This window comes from Bombina bombina, chromosome 1, assembly GCF_027579735.1.
Source record: "Bombina bombina isolate aBomBom1 chromosome 1, aBomBom1.pri, whole genome shotgun sequence".
Classification (NCBI taxonomy): Eukaryota; Metazoa; Chordata; class Amphibia; order Anura; family Bombinatoridae; genus Bombina; species Bombina bombina.
Genome location: NC_069499.1, coordinates 1,561,482,197 through 1,561,505,672, shown reverse-complemented (window position 1 = coordinate 1,561,505,672; position 23,476 = coordinate 1,561,482,197). Strand labels below are relative to the sequence as shown.

At 41.9% G+C, this 23,476-nt stretch overlaps 1 protein-coding gene across 1 annotated transcript in view; it reads left to right on the top strand.

Annotated features, from left to right (window-relative positions):
• TNRC6C (trinucleotide repeat containing adaptor 6C) overlaps positions 1-23,476 on the top strand; it is a 1,532,250-nt gene that overhangs the window by 1,290,951 nt on the left and 217,823 nt on the right. The window contains exon 15 of the mRNA XM_053709646.1: positions 17,087-17,312. Coding sequence (XP_053565621.1) covers positions 17,087-17,312 — 226 coding nt within the window. The remainder of the gene's footprint in view (positions 1-17,086; positions 17,313-23,476) is intronic.

Here is a 23,476-nt window from a genome sequence, read left to right as displayed (position 1 = left end):
TTTTTAATCAGGTCTGATAATTTATTTTCTTTAACTACAGTCACCACGGTACCATATGGTTTCTCCTATGCTATTATTCCTCCTTAACGTCGGTCGAATGACTGGGGTAGGCGGAGCCTAGGAGGGATCATGTGACCAGCTTTGCTGGGCTCTTTGCCATTTCCTGTTGGGGAAGAGAATATCCCACAAGTAAGGATGACGCCGTGGACCGGACACACCGTTGGAGAAAGAAATTTATCAGGTAAACATAAATTCTGTTTTACGTACTAAACCTGGTTTTCTTCCAAAAGTTGTTTCTAACAAAAACATTAACCAGGAGATAGTCGTGCCTTCTTTGGGTCCGAAACCAGTTTCGAAGAAGGAACGTTTGTTGCACAATTTGGATGTTGTTCGCGCTCTAAAATTCTATTTAGATGCTACAAAGGATTTTAGACAAACATCTTCCTTGTTTGTTGTTTATTCTGGTAACAGGAGAGGTCAAAAAGCAACTTCTACCTCTCTCTCTTTTTGGATTAAAAGCATCATCAGATTGGCTTACGAGACTGCCGGACGGCAGCCTCCTGAAAGAATCACAGCTCATTCCACTAGGGCTGTGGCTTCCACATGGGCCTTCAAGAACGAGGCTTCTGTTGATCAGATATGTAGGGCAGCGACTTGGTCTTCACTGCACACTTTTACCAAATTTTACAAGTTTGATACTTTTGCTTCTTCTGAGGCTATTTTTTGGGAGAAAGGTTTTGCAAGCCGTGGTGCCTTCCATTTAGGTGACCTGATTTGCTCCCTCCCTTCATCCGTGTCCTAAAGCTTTGGTATTGGTTCCCACAAGTAAGGATGACGCCGTGGACCGGACACACCTATGTTGGAGAAAACAGAATTTATGTTTACCTGATAAATTACTTTCTCCAACGGTGTGTCCGGTCCACGGCCCGCCCTGGTTTTTTAATCAGGTCTGATGATTTATTTTCTTTAACTACAGTCACCACGGTATCATATGGTTTCTCCTATGCAAATATTCCTCCTTAACGTCGGTCGAATGACTGGGGTAGGCGGAGCCTAGGAGGGATCATGTGACCAGCTTTGCTGGGCTCTTTGCCATTTCCTGTTGGGGAAGAGAATATCCCACAAGTAAGGATGACGCCGTGGACCGGACACACCGTTGGAGAAAGTAATTTATCAGGTAAACATAAATTCTGTTTTTTAGAAAAATGTTTCCAATAGACGCCACCACACGGGACTTATGGCAGACAGTTCCTAAGGTGGAGGGAGCAGTTTCTACTCTAGCAAAGCGAACTACTATCCCTGTCGAGGACAGTTGTGCTTTCTTAGATCCAATGGATAAAAAGTTAGAGGGTTACCTTAAGAAAATGTTTATTCAACAAGGTTTCATCCTACAGCCCCTTGCATGCATTGCTCCTGTCACTGCTGCTGCGGCGTTCTGGTTTGAGTCTCTGGAAGAGGCTTTACAGGTAGCGACTCCATTGGATGACATACTTGACAAGCTTAGAGCACTTAAGCCTGCTAATTCTTTTGTTTCTGATGCCATTGTTCATTTGACTAAACTAACGGCTAAGAATTCTGGTTTTGCTATCCAGGCGCGCAGAGCGCTATGGCTTAAATAATGGTCAGCTGACGTTACTTCAAAGTCTAAGCTGCTTAACATTCCCTTCCAAGGGGCAGACCCTATTCGGGCCTGGTTTGAAGGAGATTATTGCTTATATCTCTGGAGGAAAAGGTCATGCCCTTCCTCAGGATAGGTCCAAGTCAAGGGCCAAGCAGTCTAATTTTCGTGCCTTTCAAAACTTCAAGGCAAGTGCGGCATCAACTTCCTCTAATGCAAAACAAGAGTGAACTTTTGCTCAGTCCAAGACGGTCTGGAGACCTAACCAGACCTGGAACAAGGTTCAAGGTTTCCCCCCCAAAAGACAGATTTCACCTTTCACAATTATCTGTAAACCAGATAAAGAGAGAGGCACTCTTACACTGTGTACAAGACCTCCTAGTTATGGGAGTGATCCATCCAGTTCCAAAGGAGGAACAGGGATAGGGATTTTACTCAAATCTGTTTGTAGTTCCCAAAAAAGAGGGAACCTTCAGACCAATTTTGGATCTAAAGATCTTAAACAAATTCCTCAGAGTTCCATCATTCAAGATGGAGACTATTCCTACCATCCTACCTATGATCCAGGAGGGTCAATACATGACTACAGTGGATTTAAAGGATGCTTATCTTCACATTCCGATACACAAAGATCATCATTTCTCAGGTTTGCCTTCCTAGACAGGCATTACCAGTTTGTAGCTCTTCCCTTTGGGTTAGCTACAGCCCCAAGAATTTTTACGAAGGTTCTGGGGTCGCTTCTGGCGGTCCTAAGGCATAGCAGTGGCCCCTTATTTAGACGACATCCTGATTCAGGCGTCAAGCTTCCAAATTGCCAAGTCTCATACGGACATAGTGTTGGCATTTTTGAGGTCGCATGGGTGGAAGGTGAACGAGGAAAAGAGTTCTCTATCCCCCCTCACAAGAGTTTCCTTCCTAGGGACTCTGATAGATTCTGTAGAAATGAAAATTTACCTGACGGTGTCCAGGTTATCAAAACTTCTAAATTCCTGCCATGTTCTTTATTCCATTCCTCGCCCTTCGGTGGCTCAGTGCATGGAAGTAATCGGCTTAATGGTAGCGGCAATGGACATAGTGCCGTTTGCACGCCTACATCTCAGACCGCTGCAACTCTGCATGCTCAGTCAGTGGAATGGGGATTACACAGATTTGTCCCCTCTACTAAATCTGGATCAAGAGACCAGGGATTTTCTTCTCTGGTGGCTATCTCGGGTCCATCTGTCCAAAGGTATGACCTTTCGCAGGCCAGATTGGACAATTGTAAAGACAGATGCCAGCCTTCTAGGTTGGGGTGCAGTCTGGAACTCCCTGAAGGCTCGTGGACTCAGGAGGAGTCACTCCTTCCAATAAACATTCTGGAACTAAGAGCGATATTCAATGCTCTTCAGGCTTGGCCTCAGCTAGCGACAATGAGGTTCATCAGATTTCAGTCGGACAACATCACGACTGTGGCTTACATCAACCATCAAGGGGGAACAAGGAGTTCCCTAGCGATGTTAGAAGTCTCAAAGATAATTTGCTGGGCAGAGTTTCACTCTTGCCACCTATCAGCTATCCATATCCCAGGTGTAGAGAACTGGGAGGCGGATTTTCTAAGTCGACAGACTTTTCATCCGGGGTAGTGGGAACTCCATCCGGAGGTGTTTGCACAATTGGTTCATTGTTGGGGCAAACCAGAACTGGATCTCATGGCGTCTTGCCAGAACGCCAAGCTTCCTTGTTACAGATCCAGGTCCAGGGACCCCAAGGCAACGCTGATAGATGCTCTAGCAGCGCCTTGGTCCTTCAACCTGGCTTATGTGTTTCCACCGTTTCCTCTGCTCCCTCGTCTGATTGCCAAAATCAAGCAGGAGAGAGCATTGGTGATCTTGATAGCGCCTGCGTGGCCACGCAGGATTTGGTCTGCAGATCTGGTGGACATGTCATCTTACCACCATGGACTCTGCCGCTGAGACAGGACCTTCTACTTCAAGGTCCTTTCAACCATCCAAATCTAATTTCTCTGAGGCTGACTGCCTGGAGATTGAACGCTTGATTTTATCAAAGCGTGGTTTCTCCGAGTCAGTCATTGATACCTTAATTCAGGCACGAAAGCCTGTCACCAGGAAAATTTATCATATTATATGGCGTAAATATCTTTATTGGTGTGAATCCAAGGGCTACTCATGGAGTAAGGTCAGGATTCCCAGGATATTATCTTTTCTCCAAGAAGGATTGGAGAAAGGATTGTCAGCTAGTTCCTTAAAGGGACAGATTTCTGCGCTATCTATTCTTTTGCACAAGCGTCTGGCGGATGTCCGAGACGTTCAGGCATTTTGTCAGGCTTTAGTTAGAATCAAGCCTGTGTTCAAACTTTTATCTTGGAAAGTTCTTTTTTTTGGTAGCTATTTCCTCGGCTCGTAGAGTTTCCGAGTTATCTGCCTTACAATGTGATTCTCCTTATCTGATCTTCCATGCAGATAAGGTAGTTCTGCGTACCAAGCCTGGGTTTTTACCTAAGGTGGTATCTAATAAGAATATCAGGGGGATGCTTCCGGGCGGCGGCCATGATGGCTGCTTATTTCAGTAGCTGAAGAGTTGAGCATATCTATCCACTGCATATCGCTTAACTACGGCTCCATCTAGGATTAAATTGCACTTATTCTTAAATAGGAACATTTGCTGAACAGTTTTGTCTTAAATGCGATGCCACCTTCTGCCCTGAAGTACTGGAACGGTGAGGTACCTAGCCTACACCTAACCCCCCCCCCCCCCCGGTTATCCGGGTATAGCAGCTTTGAAAGCTGTCCTTAACCTTCCCTACCTAATAGCACAGAAACTTTTGAGGATATATTCTCATACCCTTCATTATCTGCATCGCCAACAGCAAAATGGCACTAAAGTGGCAGCACCTCGAGGACACAATGGCTAATCTATTGGATATGCATTACCGGAATCTGTCTGATCTCATTACAGACAGCATTTGGGGCACTATCACAGATGTGTACAGCCGTTAGAGAGAACCGGATGCATATAACTACTCCATCAGAACGAAAACATATCGGGCGGCCTGCAGCATATCCCATTCTAACAACCAGGCAGGATGACAAATCGCCCGCAATCATAGCTGACCTAGTGGATGAAAGTTGCTTATCATCCCAGGCAATGGACTCTACAGCTGCAGAGGATAATGGAGATAGCACTAAGACTGATCAAAATTATGGCTCTGTGGTCCGGCGACAGCCCTCGGTAGAGAGGCTCATATTGGGCGAAGCCTGCAGTACTGGAAACTGCTCAAGGACCCCTGAGAGGACACACAGTACTTTTAAACAGAGTCAGATGGACCTAAAGATCCCAGGAAGAGCAGCGAGTAAGCAAAGGAAAAAGCTGATGCAACGCTCCGCTCACTTATGTGACATTCTAGATAGGAATGCATATCTAACAGCTCATATCTATGCAACAGTGAACTCTGGGCCCTCTTGTTCTAATTTTCCGGGTGACATGTTGCCTCTGGACTATTGCGGGGACTATAGGTTAGAGATGTTACTGGTCACCACCGTACAACCCGACACCACAGTTCTTAGTGCTCAATTGATGCCTCTCCGAGAGCTGCAAATAACTCTATCCAGCTGGAAGCTAGAAGTGCCACTGCGGTGAAGTTTCAATGGTCCCTCCGATAGCCTGAAGGTTGGAGTGGGCTAGAGGAGGACCTGGACTTGAGCGCATATTCGATATTGCAACTACCAACAGATTTGGGTATATAATGTTTACATCTTGCCATAGTGTTTGTCCTATTTACCCTGCTCGTAGTATGTACCATCATGCAATAATGTGCGCCAGAGCAACAGTTGTGCTCAGAACATTCCCAACCTGAATATGCTCAAGGAGTTAAACTGTATATATAATTGCTGTTCATGGGAGCAATCCACTTAGGTTTGGTGAAAACTTGGATACTTAAGGTCCTTGGACTATTTATATATGATGATCTTTAGATCTGAGACATTTATGAATGGCTATGTGCTTATACTATGTGAAAGCCAGGTGGAATAACTGCTTTTTTTTTCTAGCACTCATATCACTGCGGACGTTCACCCTATGCAAAGAACAAGTATTTCTCATAACTGCTGATTAGTATGTCTCATGGGCTGATAATATGTTTCTATACCTATTATTTAATAGCACAAAGGTAGAGTGAGTAATAATGAAAATGTATACTCTTAGAAATGTATTTTTCCTCCCCAGTCAGAATTATTTTCATGTAATAGCCTTTTTATGTGAGGTAGGAGTGATTATGTACGCAGACATTATGATATCAAAGCTTAAGTTATGATTAGACTGTACTATCTGGCATGGCCTTCAAGAATGTTCATTTATTTAGACCAGCTGCCTGCGGCCGGGGTGGCTGGATTATTATATCCCTTAACTGAATTTATCTGATGGGCCTTGCTAATAGGGGTTTTTATTCCAGATTCTAGTTGGATACAAACAAAAAGATGAATATATGAATATGCATGCGCATGTTTAGTCTGTTTATGACTTCTGGTAAGTTAGATCATCATCTGTAATGTTTTTCTATTTGGTTTGCCTACCTGATGTTAGGGAATATATGCTACTAGCCCACTGAATTTATTAGAGATGTATACAACTACTACTAAGATAATTTACACTCTATATTTAAGCCTATATGTTTTTGGCTCAAGCTTGCATAAAAAAGCCTTAGTTGAATATATTAACCCTCTCTGCTATTTGATAAAGTGCTCTCTTTCTTAAGTCTCTAAGCAAAACTTTTAATGGGCGCAGGGTCTGTGTTGGAAGTATACTTTCTTCTGTTAAGTGTGATCAGTCCACGGGTCATCATTACTTCTGGGATATTACTCCTCCCCAACAGGAAGTGCAAGAGGATTCACCCAGCAGAGCTGCATATAGCTCCTCCCCCCTACGTCACTCCCAGTCATTCTCTTGCACCCAACGACTAGATAGGATGTGTGAGAGGACTATGGTGATTATACTTAGTTTTATATCTTCAATCAAAAGTTTGTTATTTTAAAATAGCACCGGAGTGTGTTATTATCTCTCTGGCAGAGTTTGAAGAAGAATCTACCAGAGTTTTTGTTATGATTTTAGCCGGAGTAGTTAAGATCATATTGCTGTTTCTCGGCCATCTGAGGAGAGGTAAACTTCAGATCAGGGGACAGCGGGCAGATGAATCTGCATAGAGGTATGTAGCAGTTTTTATTTTCTGACAATGGAATTGATGAGAAAATCCTGCCATACCGATATAATGTCATGTATGTATACTTTACACTTCAGTATTCTGGGGAATGGTACTTCACTAGAATTACACTGTAAGAAATACATAAAGCTGTTTAATAACTAGAGATTATGTTTAACGTTTTTGCTGGAATGTAAAATCGTTTTCATTTACTGAGGTACTGAGTGAATAAATGTTTGGGCACTATTTTTCCACTTGGCAGTTGCTTAATCTGTTTTCTGACAGTTTCTGTTCTCCCTCACTGCTGTGTGTGAGGGGGAGGGGCCGTTTTTTGGCGCTTTTACTACACATCAAATATTTCAGTCAGCAACTCATTGTATTCCCTGCATGATCCGGTTCATCTCTACAGAGCTCAGGGGTCTTCAAAACTTATTTTGAGGGAGGTAATTTCTCTCAGCAGAGCTGTGAGAATTATAGTTTGACTGAGATAAAAAACGTTTATTCTGTAATTTGTTTCCTGCTTTCAGAATTTGTTATCTTTGCTAATGGGATTAACCTTTGCTAAAGTTGTGTTATTTACAAGGATTGAGGCTATAACTGTTTCAATTTATTAATTTTCAACTGTCATAGATCTTCTGTGCTTCTTAAAGGCACAGTACGTTTTAATATTATTCTAATTGAATTGTATTTCCAAGTTACAAGTTTATTTGCTAGTGTGTTAAACATGTCTGATTCAGAGGATGATACCTGTGTCATTTGTTGCAATGCCAAAGTGGAGCCCAATAGAAATTTATGTACTAACTGTATTGATGCTACTTTAAATAAAAGTCAATCTGTACAAATTGAACAAATTTCACCAAACAACGAGGGGAGAGTTATGCCGACTAACTCGCCTCACGTGTCAGTACCTACATCTCCCGCTCAGAGGGAGGTGCGTGATATTGTAGCGCCGAGTACATCTGGGCGGCCATTACAAATCACATTACAGGATATGGCTACTGTTATGACTGAGGTTTTGGCTAAATTACCAGAGCTAAGAGGTAAGCGTGATCACTCTGGGGTGAGAACAGAGTGCGCTGATAATATTAGGGCCATGTCAGACACTGCGTCACAGGTGGCAGAACATGAGGACGGAGAACTTCATTCTGTGGGTGACGGTTCTGATCCAAACAGACTGGATTCAGATATTTCAAATTTTAAATTTAAACTGGAAAACCTCCGTGTATTACTAGGGGAGGTGTTAGCGGCTCTGAATGATTGTAACACAGTTGCAATACCAGAGAAAATGTGTAGGTTGGATAAATATTTTGCGGTACCGACGAGTACTGAGGTTTTTCCTATACCTAAGAGACTTACTGAAATTGTTACTAAGGAGTGGGATAGACCCGGTGTGCCGTTCTCACCCCCTCCGATATTTAGAAAAATGTTTCCAATAGACGCCACCACAAGGGACTTATGGCAAACGGTCCCTAAGGTGGAGGGAGCAGTTTCTACCTTAGCTAAGCGTACCACTATCCCGGTGGAGGATAGCTGTGCTTTTTCAGATCCAATGGATAAAAAATTAGAGGGTTACCTTAAGAAAATGTTTGTTCAACAAGGTTTTATATTGCAACCCCTTGCATGCATTGCGCCGATCACGGCTGCAGCGGCATTCTGGATTGAGTCTCTGGAAGAGAACATTGGTTCAGCTACTCTGGACGACATTACGGACAGGCTTAGAGTCCTTAAACTAGCTAATTCATTCATTTCGGAGGCCGTAGTACATCTTACTAAACTTACGGCGAAGAATTCAGGATTCGCCATTCAGGCACGCAGGGCGCTGTGGCTAAAATCCTGGTCAGCTGATGTTACTTCTAAGTCTAAATTGCTTAATATACCTTTCAAAGGGCAGACCTTATTCGGGCCCGGGTTGAAAGAGATTATCGCTGACATTTCAGGAGGTAAAGGCCATGCCCTGCCTCAGGACAAAGCCAAAGCCAAGACTAGACAGTCTAATTTTCGTTCCTTTCGTAATTTCAAAGCAGGAGCAGCATCAACTTCCTCTACACCAAAACAGGAAGGAGCTGTTGCTCGCTACAGACAAGGCTGGAAACCTAACCAGTCCTGGAACAAGGGCAAGCAGACTAGGAAACCTGCTGCTGCCCCTAAAACAGCATGAATTGAGGGCCCCCGATCCGGGATCGGATCTAGTGGGGGGCAGACTTTCTCTCTTCGCCCAGGCTTGGGCAAGAGATGTTCAGGATCCCTGGGCGCTAGAGATAATATCTCAGGGATACCTTCTGGACTTCAAATACTCTCCTCCAAGAGAGAGATTTCATCTGTCAAGATTGTCAACAATCCAGACAAAGAAAGAGGCGTTTCTACGCTGCGTACAAGAGCTCTTGTTAATGGGAGTAATCCATCCAGTTCCACGATCGGAACAGGGACAGGGGTTTTACTCAAATCTGTTTGTGGTTCCCAAAAAAGAGGGAACTTTCAGACCAATCCTGGACTTAAAGATCCTAAACAAATTCCTAAGAGTTCCATCGTTCAAGATGGAGACTATTCGGACAATTTTACCTATGATCCAAGAGGGTCAGTACATGACCACTGTAGATTTAAAAGATGCTTACCTTCACATACCGATTCACAAAGATCATTATCGGTACCTAAGGTTTGCCTTCCTAGACAGGCATTACCAGTTTGTGGCTCTTCCATTCGGATTGGCTACAGCTCCAAGAATCTTCACAAAGGTTCTGGGTGCTCTTCTGGCGGTACTAAGACCGCGGGGAATCTCGGTAGCTCCATACCTAGACGACATTCTGATACAAGCTTCAAGCTTTCAAACTGCCAAGTCTCATACAGAGTTAGTGCTGGCATTTCTAAGGTCACATGGATGGAAGGTGAACGAAAAGAAAAGTTCACTCGTTCCACTCACAAGAGTTCCCTTCCTGGGGACTCTTATAGATTCTGTAGAAATGAAGATTTACCTGACAGAGGACAGGCTAACAAGACTTCAAAGTGCTTGCCGCACCCTTCATTCCATTCAACACCCGTCAGTGGCTCAATGCATGGAGGTAATCGGCTTAATGGTAGCGGCAATGGACATAGTACCCTTTGCACGCTTACACCTCAGACCACTGCAACTGTGCATGCTAAGTCAGTGGAATGGGGATTACTCAGACTTATCCCCTTCTCTGAATCTGGATCAAGAGACCAGAAATTCTCTTCTATGGTGGCTTTCTCGGCCACATCTGTCCAGGGGGATGCCATTCAGCAGACCAGACTGGACAATTGTAACAACAGACGCCAGCCTTCTAGGTTGGGGTGCCGTCTGGAATTCTCTGAAGGCTCAGGGACAATGGAGTCAGGAGGAGAGTCTCCTGCCAATAAACATTCTGGAATTGAGAGCAGTTCTCAATGCCCTCCTGGCTTGGCCCCAGTTGACAACTCGGGGGTTCATCAGGTTTCAGTCAGACAACATCACGACTGTAGCTTACATCAACCATCAGGGAGGGACAAGAAGCTCCCTAGCTATGATGGAAGTATCAAAGATAATTCGCTGGGCAGAGTCTCACTCTTGCCACCTGTCAGCAATCCACATCCCGGGAGTGGAGAACTGGGAGGCGGATTTCTTAAGTCGTCAGACTTTTCATCCGGGGGAGTGGGAACTTCATCCGGAGGTCTTTGCCCAAATACTTCGACGTTGGGGCAAACCAGAGATAGATCTCATGGCGTCTCGACAGAACGCCAAGCTTCCTCGTTACGGGTCCAGATCCAGGGATCCAGGAGCAGTCCTGATAGATGCTCTGACAGCACCTTGGGACTTCAGGATGGCTTACGTGTTTCCACCCTTCCCGTTACTTCCTCGATTGATTGCCAGAATCAAACAAGAGAGAGCATCAGTGATTCTAATAGCACCTGCGTGGCCACGCAGGACTTGGTATGCAGACCTGGTGGACTTGTCATCCTGTCCACCTTGGTCTCTACCTCTGAAACAGGACCTTCTGATACAGGGTCCCTTCAAACATCAAAATCTAACTTCTCTGAAGCTGACTGCTTGGAAATTGAACGCTTGATTTTATCAAGACGTGGGTTTTCTGAGTCAGTTATTGATACCTTAATACAGGCTAGGAAACCTGTTACCAGAAAGATTTACCATAAGATATGGCGTAAATACCTATATTGGTGTGAATCCAAAGGTTACTCTTGGAGTAAGGTTAGGATTCCTAGGATATTGTCTTTTCTACAAGAAGGTTTAGAAAAGGGTTTATCTGCTAGTTCATTAAAGGGACAGATCTCAGCTCTGTCCATTCTGTTACACAAACGTCTGTCAGAAGTTCCTGACGTCCAGGCTTTTTGTCAGGCTTTGGCCAGGATTAAGCCTGTGTTTAAGACTGTTGCTCCACCATGGAATTTAAACCTTGTTCTTAATGTTTTACAGGGCGTTCCGTTTGAACCCCTTCATTCCATTGATATAAAGTTGTTATCTTGGAAAGTTCTATTTTTAATGGCTATTTCCTCGGCTCGAAGAGTCTCTGAATTATCAGCCTTACATTGTGATTCTCCTTATTTGATTTTTCATTCGGATAAGGTAGTCCTGCGTACTAAACCTGGGTTCTTACCTAAGGTAGTTACTAACAGGAATATCAATCAAGAGATTGTTGTTCCTTCCTTATGCCCAAATCCTTCTTCAAAGAAGGAACGTCTACTGCACAACCTGGATGTAGTCCGTGCTCTAAAATTTTACTTACAGGCAACTAAGGAATTTCGACAAACGTCTTCTCTGTTTGTCATTTACTCTGGGCAGAGGAGAGGTCAAAAAGCTTCCGCTACCTCTCTTTCTTTTTGGCTTCGTAGCATAATTCGTTTAGCTTATGAGACTGCTGGACAGCAGCCTCCTGAAAGAATTACAGCTCATTCTACTAGAGCTGTGGCTTCCACTTGGGCCTTCAAGAATGAGGCCTCTGTTGAACAGATTTGCAAGGCTGCAACTTGGTCTTCGCTTCATACTTTTTCCAAATTTTACAAATTTGACACTTTTGCTTCATCGGAGGCTATTTTTGGGAGAAAGGTTCTTCAGGCAGTGGTTCCTTCTGTATAAAGAGCCTGCCTTTCCCTCCCGTCATCCGTGTACTTTTGCTTTGGTATTGGTATCCCAGAAGTAATGATGACCCGTGGACTGATCACACTTAACAGAAGAAAACATAATTTATGCTTACCTGATAAATTCCTTTCTTCTGTAGTGTGATCAGTCCACGGCCCGCCCTGTTTTTAAGGCAGGTAAATATTTTTTAATTTATACTCCAGTCACCACTTCACCCTTGGCTTTTCCTTTCTCGTTGGTCCTTGGTCGAATGACTGGGAGTGACGTAGGGGGGAGGAGCTATATGCAGCTCTGCTGGGTGAATCCTCTTGCACTTCCTGTTGGGGAGGAGTAATATCCCAGAAGTAATGATGACCCGTGGACTGATCACACTACAGAAGAAAGGAATTTATCAGGTAAGCATAAATTATGTTTTTTTACTTGTTATGCCATATAGCTCTAAGGGTCCAGGAGTGGCCCTATTTACCCCATTATATTATATATAATTCTAAGGGCCCCAAAACAGCCCTCTATGTCTGTCACTTGACACATATCCCCTATACGTCTCCCCCACAAGTTTGTATTACTACTAAGCTTATAAGAGAGATCATTATTTTATTTCTTTTGTCTATACTTTTTTGTATGGGGATTTTCTGTTAATAAGTTTTATTCAGTTCTAGGGGTTAATGACTACAATGCTGTATATTATCCTCAAAGGTTTAAAATGTTTAAAAATAGAGATTCATCATTTGGGATTCAAAAGTAGTCCCCCACAGTTTCTGAATAGCCTTCTTCGCGTTAAATCTCTTCTATGACCATGAGAGGTCCGAGAGTGGCCTCATAGGTTGATCTGAAGGCTGATAGTATGAATGGGCAAAAATTATGTTTTCTAATTTTGCAAAGGTCTCATATCTATGCTATGTTTTTCTGGGTTTTTTTTTTTTTCTTTGACGTATGAATATGACTTTTCTGTATAAACTGTACTGAGATTTTTGTTTTGTATGCCCTACATTGAATCTCAATAAAAAAAAAAAATATCAATCAAGAGATTGTTGTTCCGTCTTTGTGTCCTAATCCTTCTTCAAAGAAGGAACGTCTATTACACAATCTGGACGTGGTTCGTGCTTTAAAGTGTTACTTACAAGCTACTAAAGATTTTCGTCAAACATCTGCTTTGTTTGTTGTCTACTCTGAACAGAGGAGAGGTCAAAAGGCTTTGGCAACCTCTCTTTCTTTTTGGCTAAGAAGCATAATCCGCTTAGCCTATGAGACTGCTGGCCAGCAGCCTCCAGAAAGGATTACAGCTCATTCTACTAGAGCTGTGGCTTCCACATGGGCCTTTAAAAATGAGGCTTCTGTTGAACAGATTTGCAAGGCGGCGACTTGGTCTTCGCTTCATACTTTTTCAAAATTCTACAAATTTGATACTTTTGCTTCTTCGGAGGCTATTTTTGGGAGAAAGGTTTTACAGGCAGTGGTACCTTCTGTTTAAGTTCCTGCCTTGTCCCTCCCTTCATCCGTGTACTTTAGCTTTGGTATTGGTATCCCACAAGTAATGGATGATCCGTGGACTGGATACACCTTACAAGAGAAAACATAATTTATGCTTACCTGATAAATTTATTTCTCTTGTGGTGTATCCAGTCCACGGCCCGCCCTGTCATTTTAAGGCAGGTATTTTTTAATTTTAAACTACAGTCACCACTGCACCCTATGGTTTCTCCTTTTTCTGTTTGTTTTCGGTCGAATGACTGGATATGGCAGTTATGGGAGGAGCTATATCGACAGCTCTGCTGTGGGTGTCCTCTTGCAACTTCCTGTTGGGAATGAGAATATCCCACAAGTAATGGATGATCCGTGGACTGGATACACCACAAGAGAAATAAATGTATCAGGTAAGCATAAATTATGTTTTTTTTTGGTCAGGTCTAATTTTCATAAAAAAATTATTTTTTGATACTAGTTCTTCTTTTTAAGTATAAAAATGGACCAAGAGGCCGTGAAAAATGTCACCTGCACCTTATGTTTTGATGCCAATGTGGAACCACCAATCCCTTTTTGTTCCTCTTGTATTAAGAGGACTATTAGTTACAGGGATAACATTTTTCCTGAGCCAACATTTTCTAAGGAGGATGCTGGTCAGGATTCTGACAGTGCACAATATATGCCGCAGCTTTCTCCTCAAGTGTCACAAGTGCTACAGCCCTCACATGCAGTGTCCTGAGTTTCCTCTGTGACTCCAGTTGGGGTTACTTTAAAAGACATCGCTTCTCTCATGTCTTCTGCAGTTTCAGATGCTTTGTCTGCCTTTCCTATGTTATAAGGAAAGCGTAAGAGGAAATCCAGACATTCAGTAAGCAAGGTTTCTGATGCAGTTATTCATATTGCGGATGTATCCTCCCAGAAGCCTGAGGATACGGGGGATACCGTAGTACCGTCTGAAGGTGAAAATTCAGACTCAGGCAGTGTAATTCCTATTGCTTATACTGAAGTGGTTTCTTTCAGGTTCAAGCTAGAGCACCTCCGTCTACTACTTAAGGAGATTTTAGCTACATTAGATGACAGTGATTCCACAGTCGCTATTATTCCCAAGAAGTCCAGTAAGCTAAACAAATATTTTGAGGTACCTTCCTCAATAGAGGTTTTTCCGGTCCCAGACCGAGCTTCTGAGATCATTACTAAGGAGTGGGAGAGACCGGGTATCCCCTTTTCCCCATCTCCCATATTTAAGAAAATGTTCCCCATAGCCGACATAGCTGGAAGCTTGGCAAACAGTCCCCAAGGTGGAAGGAGCGGTTTCCACTTTGGCTAAGAGAACTACTATACCCATAGAGGATAGTTGTGCCTTTAAAGATCCTATGGATAAGAAATTGGAGGAGTTACTCAAGAAGATGTATGTACACCAGGGCTTGCAATGGCAGCCAGCGGTGTGCATTGCTACCGTCACTAGCACGGTAGCATATTGGTTTGATGGTTTGTCTAATGCTATTAGGACAGAGACTCCTCTGGATGAAATCCAGGATAGGATTAAGGCCTTTAAATTGGATAATTCCTTTATTATGGATGCTTCCCTTCCCTTCAGAGCCTTATGGTGAAAACCTTGGTCGGTGGATGTCTCTTCCAAGTCTAAGCTTTTAGCGATTCCTTACAAGGGGAAGACCTTGTTTGGACCTGTATTGGCAGAAATAATTTCTGACATTACGGGAGGTAAGGGTCACCTCCTCCCTCAGGACAGGAGAAACGAGCAAAAGGGAAGACAGAGCAATTTTTGCTCCTTTCGAAATTCTTCCTCTCCCCCCCCCCCCCCCCCCCAAGCAAGAACAGTCTAAACCTTCGTGGAGACCCAGTCAGTCTTGGAATAAGGGTAAACAATCCAAGAAGCCCGCCATTGAACCAAAATCAGCATGAAGGGTCGGCCCCCGATCCGGGACCGGATCATGTAGGGGGCAGACTTTCCTTCTTCACTCAGGCTTGGGTGTGAGATGTTCAGGATCCCTGGGCAATAGACATAGTGACCCAGGGATACAAACTAGAATTCAAAAGTTTTCCTCCCAGAGGCAGGTTTCTGCTTTCAAGATTATCTGTAGACCAGACAAAAAGAGAGGCGCTCTTACGCTGTGTAAGAGACCTTTCCGACTTGGGACTGATAGTTCCTGTTCCAATACAGGAACTGAGTGTGGGTTTTTATTCCAATCTGTTTGTGGTTCCCAAAAAAGAGGGAACCTTCAGACCAATTTTAGATCTCAAGTGTCTAAACAAATTTCTCAAGGTACCGTCCTTCAAGATGGAAACTATTTGTTCCATTCTTCCTTTGATCCAAGAGGGTCAATTTATGACAACAGTGGATTTAAAGGATGCGTACCTGCATGTTCCCATTCACAGGGATCATCACAAGTTCCTAAGGTTTGCCTTTCGGGACAAACACTTCCAGTTCGTGGCTCTTCCTTTCGATCTTGCCACAGCTCCCAGAATTTTCACAAAGGCTGTTGGTGGTGCCTTGGTTAAGGGGCCTAGTTCAGGCACCATCATTACAACAAGCAAGATCCCACACGGACATGGTTTTATCCTTCCTGCGATCTCACAGGTGGAAGGTAAATTTGGAAAAGAGTTCCTTAGTACCAAGTACAAGGGTAACTTTCTTGGGAACCGATTCCCTATCAATGAAGATTTTTCTGACAGAAGTCAGGAAATTAAAGATTATCGATACTTGCCTAGTCCTTCAGTCCACTTCTCAGCCATCCGTGGCTCAGTGCATGGTAACAGTAACCTGCATGTTTACTTGGACTGTCTCTGCTTAGTATTCCTCTGCCTAAGACTGCTAACTTATGTGCCTGACATCATACAAAATTTCCTCTCTTTTAAAAAACTTATGCTGCTTGAACTTTGTCTTGTGTGTGGCTGCAGCTCCTAGTTTATACACTCCTGCTTTATGAAGGTACCTGTGCAATCTCCTGTGTGATCGGCTTACCTATTACTAATGTTTCCTGGCTTCATAAACGCTTAACTACATAAGAGACATATAACTGTAATAAGAAGGCCCAGAGCTTAAAGGGACATTCACCATCTCTGGCAACTGACATTAAGCTTGAAAACAGTTCTGTGCACACATCTGTAGTTTAGGCTGCCGCAAGGCCACTTACATATGAACCTCCATTTTGTACATATTATTCCATACTATCTTTAATGACCCCTCCATAGGTCACCCTCAGTCTATGAGCAAATCATTGGGTGTTTCATTCATTAAATACCCGAAGTGTGGTGTGAGATATTATACACTTCAGACACCTCTGCACCTTGTTACTTCCTTTCTCTCCTTTACTTCGGTCGAATCACTGGGTTGGGAGTGAGGGGAGGTGATATTTAACAGCTCTGCTGTGGTGCTCTTTGCCACCTCCTGCTGACCAGGAGGTGAATATCCTATTAGTAATTAAGATGATGGACTCATTGTGTCAAAAAAGAAATACATTTATCAGATGAGCATAAATTTTGTTTTTCCTTGTTCACAAGAATTTATTTGTGTGTGAACTCAAGGAGATATGCAGAGGTTATGTACCTTTTTGCCTTTATGGGAGGTGTTTCTACCAGTTGTCAGAGGCAATATACTCACTATTAATGTTATGGTTCATTTTATTGTGCAAATAAACTGTTTTACTGGGCTTACATCTTATTAATTATTGTAAATAGCTACATTTATCTTTTCTTTCACCTGTAGGTTGCACGTACAATCAATAACATGCAGCAACAGATACAGCAGCATCAACGCCAGCTCGCCCAGGTCCTTCTCATAAAGCAGCCTCCTCCACACCCTCCTTTGCATCCTCCCATAGGCAAACCAGTGCAAGAAAACGTTTCACCCCACACCCTTGCTTCTGGCCTGTCTGACCTGCACACCAAAGAGCAGCAGTCTTTATCAAACACCTTCCCTTCTTACCCTTTTGGTAAGTATACAGAATTTTCATTTATTCTCTTTGAATGCAATCAGTTGAAATTGGCAATTATCAAAACATTTTTCCCTTATTATTTCTCTCTCTAGTGTTCTCTTGTGACAAGCTAAATTCCCAATGTACAGAACCATGATAAATTATTAGACCCATTGGTCAAAAATCAATTTGATATAAATGTTATATTTATTCTTAAAAGTGTTAATTTATTTTTTTAGTTTTTAAACCATTTCTTATTCCAAGTTATATAGGCAACATCTGTAATACATATTTACATATAATTTGATATATTACTAAAATATTTGCTACATGAACAAATTTATACGTTGATTTTCGTTAAAGAAAGCCGTTCATATTTTTGGCCTGTTGAAGGTAAAAAACATGTTGTAGTACAAGATTGCTGAAATTGTAGTTGTATCACGTAGTTCTTTAAAGAATGTGGGGATGATGTGATGTGGCGTTTCCGGTCCACATTGTGTTACTACACCAAGAACTGACAGAAGAATTTTGAGATATCTACACTCAAAATAGAAAACTGCCTGTCAGTCTGACTCTTGACTAAACACGTTCAGAATGCAGGCATCAAAGTATTTGAGAGAACTGTTCAGCGACGATTAGCTGAAATAGGGTCTGTTAGCCAGAAACCATACTCGTAATCCATTCTCACAATCCATTTTTTTCTTAAAGGGACATAATACTCATATGCTAAATCACTTGATACTGATGCGGTATAACTGTAAAAATCTGACAGGAAAATATCCCCTGAGCATCTCTATGTAAAAAAGGAAGATATTTTACCTCACAATCTCCTCAGCTCAGCAGAGTAAGTTCTGTGTAAAAAGTTATACTCAGCTGCTTCCAGCTGCAGGTAAAAAATAAAAAAAAATTAAGAAATGAGCAGCAGCCAATCAGCATCAGCAGTGCTGAGGTCATGAACTCTTTTACTGTGATCTCATGAGATTTGACTTAACTCTCATGAGATTTCATTGTAAACTTCCCTAAACTTAATAGGGAAATAACATGAGAGTGCACGAGGCTCATCCCTTCAGCTGTCCCGGGACAGACATACTAATATGCTGCTTAGAAATCCTTTACAATGGGATGTGGCTACTGAGGAACTTTTGAGGTAAAATATCTTTCTTTTTTACATAGAGATGTTCAGGTGATATTTTCTAGTCAGCTTTTTACAGCTATACTGCATCACTTTCAAGTGTTTAAACATTTGGGTATTATGGTCCTTTAATATTCTTTACAGAACTTCGTGTCACTCCTACAATTTCAGTAATCTTTGACCGACTATAACAAAAAGTCACTTTGTTTACCCATCTGTAAAAAAAAAATACATTTGTCAATTTTTAGTAATATTACATCAAATTGCACATAAATATGTATTGTTGATGTGGTCAATATAACATGGAATAAGAAATGGTTACAAAACTAAAAAAATCAAACACTACTAAGAATAAATATGAAATTATTTCTCTTGTAAGGTGTATCCAGTCCACGGATTCATCCATTACTTGTGGAATATTCTCCTTCCCAACAGGAAGCTGCAAGAGGATCACCCACAGCAGAGCTGTCTATATAGCTCCTCCCCTAACTGCCACCTCCAGTCATTCTCTTGCAGCTCTCGACAAGGGAAGTAGCTAGAGATATGTGGTGAATTAGTGTAGTTTATCTTCAATCAAAAGTTTGTTATTTTTAAACGGTGCCGGCGTTGTACTGTTTTTTTACCTCAGGCAGAAATTAGAAGAAGAATTTGCCTGAGGTTTTTGATGATCTTAGCAGGTTGTAACTAAGGTCCACTGCTGTTCTCACACATAACTGAAGAGTATGGGGAAACTTCAGCTGGGAGAACGGCCTGCAGAATTAACTGCCCTGAGGTATGTTCAGTATATTTTTTTCTAGAGGATGATAAGAACTAGAAAATGCTGACAGTGCCTGATATAGTTAAGGTAAGCCTGATTGCAGTGATTTAATAACGACTGGCATCATGCTTGCCGTAAAGGGTAATTTTCATATTACTTTCTATTATGGCTTAGTATGTAAAACGTTATATATATAAAGAACGTTTTCTCTTGCAAGGTGTATCCAGTCCACGGATTCATCCTTTACTTGTGGGATATTCTCATTCCCTACAGGAAGTGGCAAAGAGAGCACACAACAAAGCTGTCCATATAGCTCCCCCTCTAGCTCCACCCCCCAGTCATTCTCTTTGCCGGCTCTAAGCACTAGGGTCTCTCTACGGGAGGATAAAGTGAATGTGGTGTTAGAATTGTAGTTTTTATTATCTTCAATCAAAAGTTTGTTATTTTAAATGGTACCGGTTTGTACTATTTACTCTCTAGCAGAAAAGTGATGAAGATTTCTGCTGAGAGGAAAATGATTTTAGACCTGCTCTTTCCTTCTTCACGCTATTTTTTGATGCCCATATGTTTTAATTTTCAAATAAAGAATTTACTTTTTTTTTTTTTTTTTTTTAAATATATGTTTTTATTAAATTTTCAATTGGTTTTGTACAGAAAAGAAAAGAAATAATCTATTATCACAATACACTGCAACATTTGTAGAATATCAGCATTGTTATTACATCCTCTTAGACTTTATATTAAACAAAAGAGAAGGAAAAGGAAAAGGAAATGAGAGAACGAGAAGAAAAGAGAGGCAAATACATTTATATAGTTTGTATCTGTGCGATCCATTGTGTGATTATATAAATCCTCTTTTACAATTAACTCCATCACCCGTTCAATATGTTTGACCCATGACACTGTCCGCTCTGTTTAACCAATGTTTGCTGGGTCCTATTCCCAGAAGAATATTACCTCCAGAATGAAGTTTTTTTTCCCTATATAGCTATAGTACATTTTTTCTAGCTTAAGTACCATAGTGACCTCCGATATCCACTGTTCTAGACTAGGAATCTCTCATTTCTTCCACTTTCTAGGGATCAGTCTTTTCGCGCAGGTTATCATGCAGGATAATAATTTCCCTCTGTATACACAACCTAAGTTAGGGGTTTGATTCAGTAATATCATGGAGGGGTTAAGTGTTATGTCAAGTTTTATTACGTCTCTAATGTAAGTGTTTATCTGGTCCCAGAAAGGTCTCAATTTTGGGCATGACCACCAGATATGGGTCATGGTTCCTATTTCTCCACAGTGTCTCCAACAAAGAGGCGACACTGACGGAAAAATGTTGCATAATCTATGTGGAGTTAAATACCATCTGGATAGTATCTTGAAATTTAGTTCCACTAAGTTAAGTGAGATGGATGATTTTTTAGTAGAGATGAACGATTGAGACCACTGTTCTTCAGTAATTTCTAATTGTAGCTCATGTTCCCATTGTTTTGTGTAGGACGGCTTAGTGTTAGGCGTCTGCTTACTCAATATTGCGTAAATCAAGGAAATATGTGATTTTGTCGAGGAAGTGGATGTGCATAGGTTCTCAAATGATGTAAGGGCTCTCAGAAGTTCATTCTTTTGTGGGTCTGTCATAACTGAGTGTCTCGTTTGTAAGTATATGTACCACTTGTCAAAAGGTGGGCCTATTTCTTCTTTTAGGTCGTGTTGGCTTTTAAACAGGCCTTTTTGTATCAGTGTGTGGATAGGGACATTTACATAGTTGGGGCAGGAGGTGGTTAAACCCTCCAAATTGTCTGGAAAGAAGTATGGGTTATGGAATATGGGGGATAAGGGGGAGATCTTCATAGAGAGTGTGTTGTGGTCTTTAAGTATTTTATCCCATGTATCTAGAGTGGATTTAATCAGTGGGTTGGTCCTTGTCTGATATGGTCTGTGTTTTTTTAGTAGCCAGGGTAAGCTAGACATGTTGGGCGTGTTTATTAATTGTGCCTCCATCTGGACCCACTGTTTTGATGGGTTGTTATGACTCCATGCTACTATCCGTGCTAGGATAGTTGCTAAGTAATAATTCCTAAGGATCGGGACACTCAGTCCCCCGTCTTCTTTGGCAAGGTATAAAGTCTTTCTAGCTACTCTCGGTTTACTGTATGCCCAGATGAATGATTCTATGCGTTTTTGATGGGTGTTAAAGAAGTGTTGGGGTATATCTATAGGTAGCGCTTGGAACAAGTAGAGATATTTGGGTATTATTGACATTTTGATCGCATTTATGCGCCCCATCCATGACAGATGTCCCTGTCTATGCCAGGTGCCTAATAGTTGGTTTATTCCTTCGTATAAAGGTGTAAAGTTTTTAGTGTATATCTCCGATGGGTTATCTGGGATGATTGTCCCGAGGTAAGTGACCGACTTGACTATGTCGAATTGTGTATGATCGGTGATGAACTGAGTAGTTGATTCGTCTAGATTAAGGGGCATTAGCATGGACTTGTCAAGATTGATCGAGAAGTTAGAAACCTGGTTATAATTCTGAAAGACTTCTAATAATGGGAGCAAAGAGGTCTTTGGTTCTGTTAGTGTAAATATAATGTCGTCCGCAAAAAGAAGACATTTTTGAGTATAAGGGCCATAAGTGAAGCCTTTGATATCAGGGTGTGTTCTAACTATAGTCGCCAGAATTTCTACGGTAAGGATAAAAAGGAGAGGTGAGAGGGGGCATCCTTGTCTCGTGCCGTTCTTTATTAGGAAGCTATTGGATAAAGTGCCATTGGCTATTACTTTAGCTGAGGGGATGGTGTAGAGAGCTTTAATTCTGTCTATAAATTTATCAGGGAAGTTGAATTTCGTCAATGTCGCCCACATGAAGTCCCAGTCAACTCTGTCAAATGCCTTTTCGGCGTCGGTGGAAAGGAATGTCATGGGTATATTATTATCTGTCGCGTGTTGTAGTGTATGTAGTATTCTTGTAGTGTTGTCTTTTGCTTCTCGTCCTTGTATGAAACCTACCTGGTCATTATTAACAATTTGGGGGAGAATGTTATGTAGTCTTGAGGCTAATAGTTTTGCATAAATTTTCATGTCTATATTGATTAGGGAGATTGGTCGGTAGTTTTGAACTCTGTCAGCCACTTTCCCCGGTTTAGGGATCACAGTAATGGATGCTTCTAAAAACGGTTGGGAAAATTGTGAGCCATTATCAATGTCTTGGTAGAGTGATAGTAGTTGTTTTCCCAAGTGAAGTTTAAATAGTTGATAAAATTTAGAGGTGAGGCCATCTGGGCCTGGTGCTTTGCCAGCTGGTAAAGAATTTATTGTGTCTAAAACCTCTTGTAGAGTGATTGGAGTTTCTATATATTCCTTATCTGTGTCGGAGATCATTGGGACTTCTACTTTAGATAGATACTGCTGTATTAGCTCTAATTTATTGTTAGTGTTCTGGTTATTTAGATTGTATAAAGATCTATAGTATTCTGCGAAGCTTTCAGTGATAGTGTCATTTTGGTGCTGAGTAGTGCCATCTTGACCTCTTAGCTTGCGGATGTACGTTTGCAATTTTTTCTTTTTTAATGATCTAGCTAGCATTTTCCCTGCTTTGTTGCTTTCGATGAAGAATTTGGCTCTAGTGGTTAGTGCTCGTAGATGTGCATTATGGGTTAAATGTACGTTTAGTGCTGTCCTGGCTGCAGTCAAGTCAGATAGTCTCTGGGAAGATTTGGGGTCATTTTTATGTGCCACTTCTGCCCTTTTTAAATTATCTATGAGGGAGAGATATATAGCAGACCTCTGTTTGCGGATTCTATGAGTGTGTTGGATAATTTCACCTCTAATGGTGCATTTGAATGCTTCCCAATTATTGGTTGTGGATGTGTCCGAAGGGTTGTTATGTAGGAAAAATTCCTCTACACGTTTGTCTATCGCCTCTACGACTGTAGTGTCGGTAAATATGTTATCATTAAGTCTCCAGTGGTTTCTCGGTTTGGGTTTGGTTAGCCATGTAAAGGAAGTTAAAACCATGCTATGGTCGGACCATGGGGTGTGCGATAATTTGGAATGTTTAAGGTTCGAAAGCATATTTTGGGAACAAAGGATATAGTCAATTCTCGAGTAACTGCGTTGGGGGTTGGAGAAGAAAGTGAAATCTTTGGTTTCGGGGTGAACTACTCTCCATGTGTCAAATAGCGTGGGAATCTGAAGTGTCATGTAGTTAGTTTTTATATGCCTGATAGGTATGTAGGATTTCCCAGAGGAGGTGTCTAGGGTTGGGCATATTGGGAAGTTCAGGTCTCCCCCCAA